The sequence below is a fragment of the Athene noctua genome, chromosome 1, assembly GCF_965140245.1.
Source record: "Athene noctua chromosome 1, bAthNoc1.hap1.1, whole genome shotgun sequence".
NCBI lineage: Eukaryota > Metazoa > Chordata > Aves > Strigiformes > Strigidae > Athene > Athene noctua.
This window is the reverse complement of record NC_134037.1, coordinates 247,291,552-247,304,361: the sequence shown is the minus strand read 5'-3', so window position 1 is coordinate 247,304,361 and position 12,810 is coordinate 247,291,552. Positions and strand designations below refer to the sequence as shown.

The 12,810-nt window shown below is 34.2% G+C and overlaps 1 protein-coding gene across 2 annotated transcripts in view; it reads left to right on the top strand.

Moving 5' to 3' along the window:
• Window positions 1-12,810, top strand: part of ATM (ATM serine/threonine kinase) — an 83,546-nt gene that overhangs the window by 28,022 nt on the left and 42,714 nt on the right. For both annotated transcript variants that reach the window (XM_074916046.1, XM_074916035.1), the window contains exons 18-30: window positions 425-624; window positions 1,142-1,224; window positions 1,332-1,487; window positions 1,877-1,952; window positions 2,104-2,234; window positions 3,563-3,683; window positions 4,986-5,162; window positions 5,794-5,963; window positions 6,330-6,576; window positions 7,180-7,298; window positions 8,591-8,717; window positions 9,869-10,068; window positions 11,029-11,203. In XM_074916046.1, coding sequence (XP_074772147.1) covers window positions 425-624; window positions 1,142-1,224; window positions 1,332-1,487; window positions 1,877-1,952; window positions 2,104-2,234; window positions 3,563-3,683; window positions 4,986-5,162; window positions 5,794-5,963; window positions 6,330-6,576; window positions 7,180-7,298; window positions 8,591-8,717; window positions 9,869-10,068; window positions 11,029-11,203 — 1,982 coding nt within the window. The remainder of the gene's footprint in view (window positions 1-424; window positions 625-1,141; window positions 1,225-1,331; window positions 1,488-1,876; window positions 1,953-2,103; window positions 2,235-3,562; window positions 3,684-4,985; window positions 5,163-5,793; window positions 5,964-6,329; window positions 6,577-7,179; window positions 7,299-8,590; window positions 8,718-9,868; window positions 10,069-11,028; window positions 11,204-12,810) is intronic.

Below are 12,810 nucleotides of genomic sequence, written 5' to 3'. Positions count from 1 at the left end.
GTAACTATTTCATCTAGTTCATAATTGAAAATTCAATGAGGATATTAACATAGTAGTAATTGTCATAATTTCTATTTTGGGGAAGCTTTGAATCCGTAGTTTAAAACATATCTGAAGTTATAGTTAACACAAAAGAACACAGCTTCGGATGGTTTTGCTGAGTTCATTGTAACCTTGATGGAAAAATCAGCCGTATGTATAGGCACATAAAATTAAAAACTTCTGTTTTAGAGAGGGCCTCTGTAGAAGTGAGACACACATGTAAGAAGCTCTAACATGCAGTAGCTGCTCAATAACAAATAAAATTAAAAGTTGCTAGCGCTCGTATCTGTTCTGAGAACTGAGTTTTGTAAAGACCTAAAAAGTTATCAACTTTTTTATTGTCTTTGGAGACACATTTTTTACATGTAAATCTTATTTTCAGGTGCTTTGTGCCCATTAGCTGAGGAACAGTTGACAAAGCAGGATTTACTTCTCCTTGAAATTCTGAGGTTCTTATGTATTTGTGTAACTACAGTCCAAATCCAGACAGTGAGCTTCCGAGCCTCTGATATACGGAGGAAGCTGTTAATGCTTACTGATGGCAGTGTCTTTGATAGTGCTAAGCCCCTACATCTGCACATGGTGAGTGTGAGCTTTTTTTACAGCAGACCCGCCTCTGTATTTGTACTATTGTTAAATTTGTGTATCCTTGTCAATTGTATATTCTTGTCTTTCTCTTGTCATTAGTCCCCTGAGAAGATGTTAAAATGGGTACTTCTAGTGTTCTGTGGTCAGGGAAAGAGCAGTTAGAATTTGTAGGTTGTAAGCCAAAAAATAAAGAGTTGGGAAGTGTAAACATCTTGCCTTTATCGTTAATTATTTGTTAAATAGCTAGTAAATGGTCTCTGTAGTAGAATAGTATCTGTGTTTTAGCTTACAAAGGAAATATTTTTGACTGCCAAAACTAAAAATTTTATGAGCCCTATTACTGTGTAACAGTCCTTTCATGAAAAGAGTCTAACATGTGAGAGCTGACAATAGGTATTCTTGCTGAGTGATTTCATGTAATAGTTAGTGAAAATGTTATAAGTTTTCTTTTTGTCTACTTATCTTCTTAAGTATTATTTTCCATTTTGGTTCTTTTTTTTTTATTCCTCAGTACTTGGTCCTTTTGAAGGAGCTCCCTACTGAAGAACACCTCTTGCCTGAAGATGACATTCTCATGCTTCTTAGGCCTCTTTCGTAAGAGAGAAACTATTCAGTATTTATTAGAGCTATTTCAGTTCAAAAGCTAGAGTATTGGGGGGCTGTTTAGTGTTCAAGATATTTTGTCTTTCTTTCTTTCACAGTGCTGTGTGTTCTTTGTACCGTCGAGATCAAGAAGTTTGTAAAGTCATTCTAAATAATTTGCTTCCTATAGCAGTAGCATTGGCCCGGTCCAATGCAAATGCTGAAGAGACAGGACATGCCCAAGGACAATTTTTGACAGTTGTTGGAGCCTTTTGGTATGTTTTATCTATTTAATGCAGAAGTCTGTTAGGCATAATATTTTTTAATTTGCTGTCAGTGTGAAGACCAGTGCTGTTGTGTGTCTTGCTGTTGGTATTCTGTGATACCTTTATTCAGCATTTAACTTTCCAGATTTTCTGTGTCATGTTATATGACATGCTACACTGTTGTATATTAACAAAGACTGATTGTGCTCTGAATTGCTTTGGTAATTATAACAAGTGATAGCCTCAACAACCAAAAATGAATTCTTTACAATTGGAGATTATCACTACAAATGTCAAATCCTCCCAAACATGCCTGTTGAGCACAAAAGAATGAACTATGAGTAGCAGAAACTAACTGTTGGTAACTTACTAGTTTATTCAAATCTTCTTTATTTTAGGCATTTAGCTCAAGGAGGGAAATGCACTGCACCCGTAAGAGTGGCTCTTTTAAACTGTATGAAAGCTCTGCTTGAGGTAATCCTGGATTTTCTGAAATTCGTTAGCATGTTAAGTATATACTTCACATGTACTTAAAAACCGTATCTAAAGATCTTTTGCATACATCAATGTATATTCCACTGTAGGTCTTCTGTAAATTTTCAACCACAATGTTAATTTTCTTCAGGCTGATCCTTATTGCAAGTGGGCAATCCTCAATGTGATAAATGAAGATCTACCTGTGCGTGATGCTTTCCCACATTTTCTTGCGGATAGTCACCATCAAGTTCGCATTTTTGCTGCAAAGTCAATTACCAGGTGATAATGTAGATATTTTTTCTGTTTATAAGAATAAAGCTTAATTTCACTTAACTGGATGTTACTTCTGCCTCTATATAGATGCTCGTTTCAGTACTTCCAGGTCTTTAATCTTGATGGAGTATAAAACTCCACCAATAAGGTATTCAAACTTTGTCTACATTTTAATTATACTGTGATGTGAGAGAGAGAAACAATATATATATAAAAAAATGATATATGATGACAAATTTTGCACTGAATTTATTATACAAAACTTGAATAGGAAATAGTTGTTTATCCTCTAGAAATAGATTAGGTACATTGTGTACAATCAAAACTTTTTCAAGGGTCTTGTATTTTGAGTACTGTATATAGTTCTTTCTCCATACATCAAAGAGGATGTAATCGAACTGGAACAGGAGTAGAGAGATGTTCAAAAGTTCAAAAGTATAAAACACTTCATGCACAGCTGTTGGTTGCACAAACTGGAGCCCTTCAGCACAAAAAATTAAATTGCAGGAGGTATAATACATAACTCTACAAAATCAGAAATGGAACAAGTTAGAGATTATCAGTTTTTCCAGTTTAAAGACTAGGGGACATCAAGTGAAGCTAACAGGTTCAAGATTCTAAGAAAATATGGTTTACTTCTTTGTACAATATTAAGTTATCCTGAGTGTTATCCTATACTACCTTCAGCTGTCCAGATGTTTACAAGGGTTCAAAAAGCAACAAATTCATGAAAGAAGAAATCATCAAAGGATACTAAATACAGTTACCACTTTTAACTCATGGTCTTTCTAGGTCACCTGTGGTCAAATGTTATGTTCAAGGAATTATTATTCCTACAAGGCAAGCACATGGTGATCGTTCTTAGGTATCTCCTAATAGTCACTTTGAAATGGCTAGAGTAACATTTGCTCCCATCTACTGTGGTGTTCCCATTTTTGTTACAAAGAGCAAAGTGAACTGGGACTTTATCTACAAAAAAATAAATTCTTGGAGAAACTTTTTACATATACATCTGTTGAATAAATATATTCCCAGAGTAGTTAATGACATGAAACGTTCCATTATGATGGACAACTGAAGTTTGGCTTCCTGCACTGGCAGAGATTGGGAAACTTCTGTATGTTTGCAGGCTATTCTCCACCATTTTGCCCCAACAGATACTCTTGGTGTTATTGATAATGTTTGAGGGAGAGTAAGGAAAGACTGTTGTACAAGAAAGTTAAGAAGAAAATAATGATACTCAGAAGATCAGAATCTTACTGTTTGATAGGCACAATATGCAGTAATTCTATAGATTAAATGTTATGCAAATAATTCTTGTTCTGTTTTTGAAGTTTGTTTCAAGATGTGAAACAGAGAGATTCTTCTGGAATGTCAAAACCTCTTCCCTTGAAGCTCCAGCAAAAGGCTTTTGAGAATGCGTATCTCAGAGTTCAGGAAGGAATGAGAAATCTGGTACCAACATCTAGTCATTATTTTTTCTTAGTTTTCATCTTATGAGTAAGATAACTTTTTTAATGATCATGTTTAGTTTTCCAAGAACATTAATTCTTCTGGATTTATGATAATCTGAGGTGGTGGAACAAGGTGGTAGTTGGGAAATTCCTCATACATCCAGTCAGTCACTCTTTTGCCCACATGAGTAGTTTGTAAACTTTTTCACTGTATGTTTCAGACCACTCTTCTGTATCATACTATTTGTTTGCAGGCTTCAGTACTGTAACACTTAAGAATCAAAGAAAAATGGAGCCTCAATTCTAGACAGCATATAAATAGTGAATAAAATACAATGTAAATTCAAATTATTTTTTTACATAGTATAAAACCAGATTTGTAAATTTCAATAAGATTGTGTTTCCAGTGGTATTAGAGCAGTGGTTTTCACAAAACCAAAATTTGCTTAAAACATTAAATTACTCAGTAGAAACTTCAAGTGAAGGAAGAGTTTTACTTCAGTACAGTGACTGGAAATGCAGTGGTGTATATTACTGTGGAATTTCTTTAACTATTAATTTTTCTATTAGTATCTTTCACTTCTTCTTTCCTTGCTACCATACTAAGTCATGTACATCATCTACATTTTCCTTTTTTTTTTTTCCTGTCACACTAACATCATGTCATCTCTCTGCAGCATTTTCTCTCTGTTCCCTTTACCTCCTGTCTTGTACCTTTCGCTTGTTGCTGAGGCCTCATCTCTCTGTCATTCATTTCATCTCTCTGTACTGTTATCTCCAGCTCTTTGTTGTCTGATCTTATTTCTCTGTTGCCTTGGCTCCCTGTTCTGTCACCTCAGCTTGCTGTTGTCTATTAGCTTCTGCCTGTTCATTGCAGTTTCTTATTACTTTTATTCAATATTCATCACTTGTCAACACCATGCCTTAATAGGGGAAGGACTGCATGTGAATTACAAGGCAGATCTTTCCTGTATGTATCAGGAAGGAGCAAAAAAGAGAGTTTTCTTGTCAGTGCCTCCATCATTTCTCTGTTAAGTGCATTGCCTCTGTTTAAACTGCTGATACTATAACGTGAACTGGAGTTTATGAGGTACCGGCATGTGTGCTGTCATGCTGGAGGAAACAACTCCGGTTGAGGAGTGGAGCAGACAGTTGGGGACAATAGTTTTTAAGCAACCAAAGCAAGATTTTCAGCAGTATTTATGTCAATGCCCTTAATTTTAAGTTATTTATGTTCATTTATTAATTAGGAGATTGCTTTAACAGAATATTTGTGTGAGTTCTTCATTATTTCCTATTGAAGGTCAGGGATGATGCAAGTCCTGAAGATCTTTTGGACAAACAGTGTAATGGAAAAGCAGTTTTGCTGATGCTTATAACCATGGTTCTGTGCTGCAGTCCAGTCTGTGAAAAGCAAGCTTTGTTTGCTATTTGCCAGTCTGTGAAAGAGAATGGATTAGAACCTCACCTCGTGAAAAAGGCAAGTATAAAATCTCATTTTATATTAAGGTTATAAATTAAGGTTAGGTTAAAATTGGAACAGTACAAAATGCTTTTGTCAGTATTGAAAGTTGTTAAATGTTGTAAAAGCATGACTAATATAGGACTTAAATATCTGAATGAATTTATAATGACCTACATAGAAGTAATAACATCATAAAAGGCAATTTTCATGGTAAACCTTGGATGCTAAAAGCACAGATCTGAAATAAAGATAGATTTTTATACATTGAAGACTGCAGATCTCATTTAAAATAATCTTCCTACCCAGTTGAAGTGAGTTTTCCAATGTGGAAAATACGTGAAATAAATGCAGAGTGTTGGAAAATGGTATGTGTCTTGTGGATGCTTACTTTAAAGTTCACAAGGGCATACTGCAGCCTTTCATGCCAGTCATTTTTTTTGGTGTGTGTCTTCTTTTTATCCTTTCTTTCTATTCATTGCTTCTTGTTTTCACACAGAGTTTCTACCCCGTGAAATGTGTACTGGCTGTCCTTTCTTGCATACCACCTCACGTGGGGTAGTTGTAGTTCTTGAAGATGTAGTACCATCAGTTTGCCATAGCGTCATATACTCTGCATGCTATTTCTGCAATCTTATTTCATGCACAGGTTTTGAAAAAAGTATCTGACATTTTCGGCTATAAAAGTATAGAAGACTTTATGACATCACATTTAGACTATTTGGTGATGGAGTGGCTGAAAATAAATGACAGTGGATATAGCCTGTCTGCTTTTCCTTATGTTCTTCTGAACTATACTAGCCTTGAGGAATTCTACAGGTCAGTTTGCTATATGAAAACAATTTATTTAGATTTATTTGCAATTACGACAGGGTTTCAAATTTCTAAATCTAGTAATGCATCAGAATTTTGTTGTAAGATAACATATGGAGAGCTTTTAAAACGTTTTCCAGTAATGCATCAGGATTTTGTTGTAAGGTAACATATTGAGAGCTTTAAAAATGTTTTCCAAGTATCTTGTATATTATATTTATGATGGAAAGATTATTTTTGTATAGCAGTATCTAAACAATAATTACTATTTTACTTATGTGGTAGAGGAATAGTTTTTGCTATATTATGCTTGAGATTTTTTTTAAAAAATCCAATTCAAGGCTATTGTGGAAATGTATTTATTATGTATAGGTCTTGTTATAAAGTTTTGGTTCCACACCTGGTGATTAGAAGTCAGTTTGAAGATGTGAAATCACTTTCCAACAAGATTGAAAAAGACTGGAGGCAGGTTCTAGCCGACTGTTTTCCAAAGATACTTGTGAATATCCTCCCATATTTTGCCTATCAAAGCCATGGAAGAGATGAAGTAGCAGAGCAAAGAGATACGGCTTCTAAAGTCTACGACATGCTTAAGGATGAAAACTGCTTAGGAAAACAGGTATCTGTTTTAAATTGAGTTCTATGGCATTTAACAGACCTGAAAGAAACTTCCATATATTCTGTAAAACTGTAAATAGAACAACTTTGTAGATACAAACATAATTATTTTATTAAAGCCAAATTAGCCAAATTTTTATGCCAAGGTTTTCAAGTAGCTGTTCAATAGAAACTGTCAGGCAGACAGTTGACTTTAAGTATAATTTTTCTCAGAATGTAATAAAATCTTTTTTACCATTCGTTACACAACCCTGAGTTTCCTTGTCATTTATCTGTTTAAGTCATGTTTTCCTCTTAAAATATTTTGTTAATGACTTACAAGAGCCATCTTCTCCAGAGGCAGACTCTGTATTCAGAACTAGTAGTAAAATGAAACATAATTCTTTTTTCCAGATACTGTAGGAAAGCAAATTGTTCTACCTGTGACTGCCATAGATAAGACTTAACCAGGCTTAATTTCTGAATGAATTTTATGTCATGGATAATTGAACAAATAGAGAATCCAGATAGGAAAAAATAGGTTTTCTCAGAATGAAAAGGAATGTTAGATTATTCTAGTTAAAATATTTTTTTTCTTATTAAAACGCATTTTTTTTTCTTCTAGCAAATTGACAATTTATCTCATAATAACTTACCAGAGATTGTGGTTGAACTGTTGATGACTTTACATGAACCACGTGATATCACGGTAGAAGATGGAGCTCATCTAAGTAAATATATAAGGTAAGTGATTGTAGATTTTCTAAACAATGAGTGTGTTTATATAACATAGTGCATTAAAATGTGCCCTTCAGGCTTAAGGAGAGGTGGCCTTTAAATTTATAATTAAAGGATTTTATTGTCATTAGTAATGATGTCTCATAGGCAAGCTTTCTCACATAGTTATTCACCAGTATCAGTAAGGAGAACCTTCATAATATTTCATTTGATGGAAAGAATGAATGGGTGGGCGAGAGAACACTGTTGTATGTTACTGAGCTGGACTAAGGCAACGCCAGTTTAGATTAATTCAAATTCAGATGGACTGCCCTCTCTGGAAAATTGGTCAGGTTTTAATGTCTAAATTAAAGTGATTATTTTAAAGGTCTTTAAATATTTAGAAGTGACAGAGAAGTGAACCATTTCTTAACAGGTTCTGGAAGTGGCAACTCTTGCCTTTGGTAAGGAGATTGCTTAAGCAATGTCAAATAAATGAATTCCTAATTAATAGAAATATTCTAATGCCATAAATACATTCATTTTTATGAGCTTTTCAGTCTTTGTTGTTGTCCTAAAAATATCGCTATTTGTATAGTTATATCTGGAAATAATTTTTCAGATTTTTGTGTTTAGATGCAAACTATTTGGAAAAGCATTACACTTTCTGAAGAAGATATTTTTATTGTAGAAATATAAAGTTGAAAGAAACCAAAGCATTTCTGTGAAAATCTGCCAAAAGTTAAATGGCTGAGGATTTCAGAACCTTATAAAAGAAATTGGTTTCTGTGAGTTTATTAACAGACTGTGGTGTCTGCTTGTAACCAGTTTTTCGTTCTAAGAAGGGAATGGTAAGAACAAGATTGACGGAACTTAGATCTTGCTGGTTTGTTACTATCATTATGCACTTCTTTCTGAGGTCCCAGAAAAGTTGATTACTCTTTTTCTAATAATGGGGATATTCATGATTACTTTTTTCTCAGCAAAATTATTCCTATAATTACAAAATGCAGAAACTTTACCCATGACTTACAATCAGATTTTCCTATGAAGTACCTTAGATGAGAGAAATGTGTGGGGTTTTAGCAATATGATCCTTCAAAAAATAATAAAAGAATGTTAAGAAAGTGCAAGATAGAAAGCTGCCACAGAGGGACAACAGACAGCTAAAAATGTGTCACTCTGCTGGATGCTTTTGGTGCTTTTTACTGAAAGCAGAAAAGATTTCTTAGAAGTTATGTGTTTATTCAGTGAGCCTTATTTAATCCATGGGGTTTGATTTTGGGAAGAAAAAAAAAGAATCTTCTTTATTCATTTAGGGAACTGGATCCTGCTCCTAATCCTCCTCATTTTCCATCTTATGTGATTAAGGCCACCTTGAACTATATTAGCAACTGTCATAAAAGCAAATTAAAGAGTCTTGTAGCAGTTCTTTCTAAAAACCCTGTAAGTATGTAATGATGATTTTCTGTAGAATATAAAATCTCTTTTATGGATACATTTTGGTTTAATTAGACATTTTCATCATGTATATATGAGGAAAAAATACAACCTTAGAAACCTTTCTGTTCTTGTGTTTGCCTTCTGAGATGGAAGAAATCCTAAGTTCAGGGAGACAATAACCTTACAAAGATAACAGGATTGAACTATTACATGCATTATATAATACATATAAAATAATATATAAATAGAGAGAATTATTTTGAAAGGTTGGAGAAATCTGTCTGTACCAGATACAATTTAGATGCAATTTATTTCTTTGGCATGTGTCTGAAGAACATTCTAAAATAATTACACTTGAACAATTTTATCTAAATACTATCAACAGTTAAGATATTAAAGTTAGTTTCCCTTACAGTGTGAAATTTTATAGTCAGTGATATTTTTAGACATTTGATATTCAGTTGTTAAATGCAAATATGAAGGCATATAAAATTATGCAGCCCTTGCATCATAAACATTTTACTGTCTTGTAATATCATTCCTTAGAAATGTGTATTTCCAAAATGTATGCTATTTTATTGCATATGTTATCAACAACTTCCTTTGCCTATCCATAAACAATCTAAAAATAAGAAAAAAACTTCTTTTGGACCATGATTGTCTAAATCTTTTGAGTGTAAAAGTTAATTTTGCCATCCAGTGGAATAAATTCTTTAAAATATAACACGGCCTGCCTTGTACTTGATCTCTATTGATCTATTGTATGAAGTAATACATTTTGTACTTACCAACTTTATGTTTCAAAGAATATAGATTGAACCACTACCCAATGTTTTAATATTTTTTATATGATGTTTTTCCTGTTGGTGAAAACTGCCATAACTGTTGTGTTTTCTGAAAAATGTACATAACCTTGGGGGGGGGGGGGGGGGGAAGAAAAAGGAAAATTAGGTGGTATAGGGCTTATAGTCCTGCTTGGAGAATTGGTTTCTATGTAGATCTTCTGTTTGTTTAAAGCAGTAAAAATAATAAAGCCTTTTTGTCCATGTTCTTTAAAAAAATAAATCTCTATTTCTTAAGATTTTTCTTGATGTAAAGTATGTCAGTGTTGGCATTATGTATTATTTTTTTTACTCATAGTTTTTCATTTTTAGGATTCATTCCAGAAAATTCTTCTAGCCCTTTGTAAGCATGCATCAGATACAAACAACATTTACAAGAAACACAGAGTACTTATAATTTATCACTTGTTTGTTAGTCTGTTACTTAAAGAGATAAAAGATGGTTTAGGAGGAGCGTGGGCTTTTGTCCTCCGAGATGTAATTTACACCCTGATTCACCACATCAATAGCAGGTAAATATGGTAATTTTATGTTAATCTTCCTGTCTGTGTTCCCTTGTTCTTGTAACATTACATTTCAGTATCACTAGTCGAGGTTAATTCATTTGTAGAAGTAATTGAAGTTTGTCCAGCCAGGACATGAGAGATAATGACAAACTGGGATGGGTTGAGTGGAAGACCCTCAAGGGGTAAGTGGGGTTGATATAGTTTCTGTTCTCCAGTTTCTGGAAGATACATTATAGAGAAGGTAGAGCCAGATTTTTCATGTAAGTGCATGGTGAAAGGACAAGAGGTAGCACCCACCAAGTTGAAATATGGGAAAAGATTTTTGCAGTGAGAATAGTCAAATACTGGACCAGGTTGCTTGGAGAGGATATTGATTCTCCATCCAAAGAATGTGTCAGAATTCAGCTCAACAAAACCCTGAGAACCTGATCTGACTTTGAAAGTGACCTTGCTTCAGGCAGGAAGCTGGACTAGATAATCCCCAAATGTACTTTGTAACCCGATTTATTTTTTAAAAACAAACAAACAAACAAAACTACCAACAACAAAAAACCCACAAAACAAAACTACCAGTTATGCGAGAGAGGGGAGGGTTGAGAGAGCATGTTTTCCACTTTGTTCTGTTTCTGTCAACATTGTTGTGGCAAACAATTTTTGTAATCTAAAAGCCTTTTTGGGTTTGGTTTCATTTTTTTTCCTTTTTGGAATATATTTTTCTTCAAGTTTTTACTCCCATTTTTTAAAGTGACCAATCAAATTCTGTGTGTTTTAGTTCTCTTCTGTTTCCTGGGCTAAATCCATAGAGTTAATTGAGTTGATAAGTTTTAAAATTTAAAATCAGTTCCTCCTATAAAATTTATTTATATTTCTCCTTTTCCCCTATTCTTTCCTGTTGTATAATAGGTTAATACTTGAAAAAATTACAATTTGTATTTCTTTAATTTCCATTTTTTGTCTCTGTGACAGACCTGTTATTATCAGAGAAATATCCATGCGCAGCTTTTCACTCTGTTGTGATCTTCTTCATCATGTTTGCCACACAGCAGTTACGTGTTGCAATGATGCTCTAGGGAGCCACCTTCATGTTATTGTAGGAACCCTCATACCTCTTGCCACGGACCAGCCTGAGATTCAGGAACAGGTAGTTTTGGGTTGCTGCTCATACCTTATCTGTTAGCTTTTCAGTTCATATTTACTGTCATTAAAACATTATCTGTACTCATGTTCAATTTTAATTCCTTTTTTTTAGTGCTTTGTAGATTTACATAACAAATCTTATTTGTGATATAACACTATTCCTTTAATTTTTTAAATAACAGTGTCTTTACTTTTGGTACTTCTATTTTTACAAATATTGTGTTCTGTATGTAATTCCTATGGCTTTGAACAGTGATTGAGATGTATTTGTATCATAATTGCTGAGATTACTGTATCACTTTCTAATTCTATTTACTTAGTCTATAAAAAAATCAAATTTCTTAAAGAGCTGTAGTGCTGTTGTAATGTATTTTATGTCTGCTTTGAATCTATATGCCTTTTTCAGCCAAATCTGAAGAGGTTTAAAACCTTCAGGGTAAGTTTCAGAAAAATTGTTGCCTTAGTTGAGTAGAGACACCAAATCAGTGGGAAAGATAGAGAGAAAATAGGCATTCCTAAACTACTGGTGATGGCAAGCTAACTGGTGCAAGCACATTGAATAGCCAAGCAGTTACCTGCAGAGCTCTGGGGATGATTTCACAGGAAATACAGTGAAGACCTTTGGAAGGAGAAGGTGTCTAAAGGACCAAGAGGAAATAGGGGCAAAGAACAGATTTCAGTAGTTCAGCTACTTATTTAACAAATTATCATTAAGAGTAAATGTAGCATGTGGTCCTTAAAAGGGAAATGAAGCAATTTAGGTAGTGTGACAAGCCTTGTTTTCCTTCTGGTGATGGTATGTATGTACATTGTGCTGGGGGGTGGAATTATACTTAGATTCAGAGACTTGTAATTAGTCAGTGAAGTTGAGAAGAATATGCCTGTTGCACTTCAGTCCTCATGGCTGTCTGCTGCTTAATCTGATCCCATGGTACCATATGCACCTTTGTGGCTGGAGAGTAGCCCTATATTGTCTTCCTCCTAGTATTTCAGTTCTGCTGGAGGACTATGCTGATCCAGCTGTAAATAACCTGGTGATTTGTTTCCTGGCTTAATGATCATAATTTATAATATGCCTGTGCAAACAGTTGTACATGCACAACTGCGAAGACAACGTGTCAAGGCATCCCTGGGCAGAAACAAAGTGAGGAGGGCAGAAATTTCTCTGAATTGGAACCAATACCAAATATGAAACCTTTCCATATTCTCCCGCAAGGGAAGTCCTTCCTCTAGTGATCACTTTTCAGTTCCTTCTCTTTTTTTCTAGCATTGAGCGGAGGCTAGTTAATAATTATTTAGGTAAATAAAAGTCTCCAAATAAAAACTTCATCATTTATATTGTAGGACTGTACACTCCTCCAAGCTGCCTGGATTGAATATCCAGTTGCATTGATCTGTAAGTAAAGCATAAAAGCAGTGGTTTTGCAAAGAAAGTATGGTACCCATTCAGAAGCATTTATTCAAGTTGTAGATCTGTTATAAATTGAATTCTGATTTGGGCAACAAATTATGATACTTAGGCATTGGATTTCAAAATACCGGCACTTTAGTTAGTAAGAATAATAAAGTCCTAATACCATTAGAAGGACTTCTTGGGTGCAGCGTGTTGCT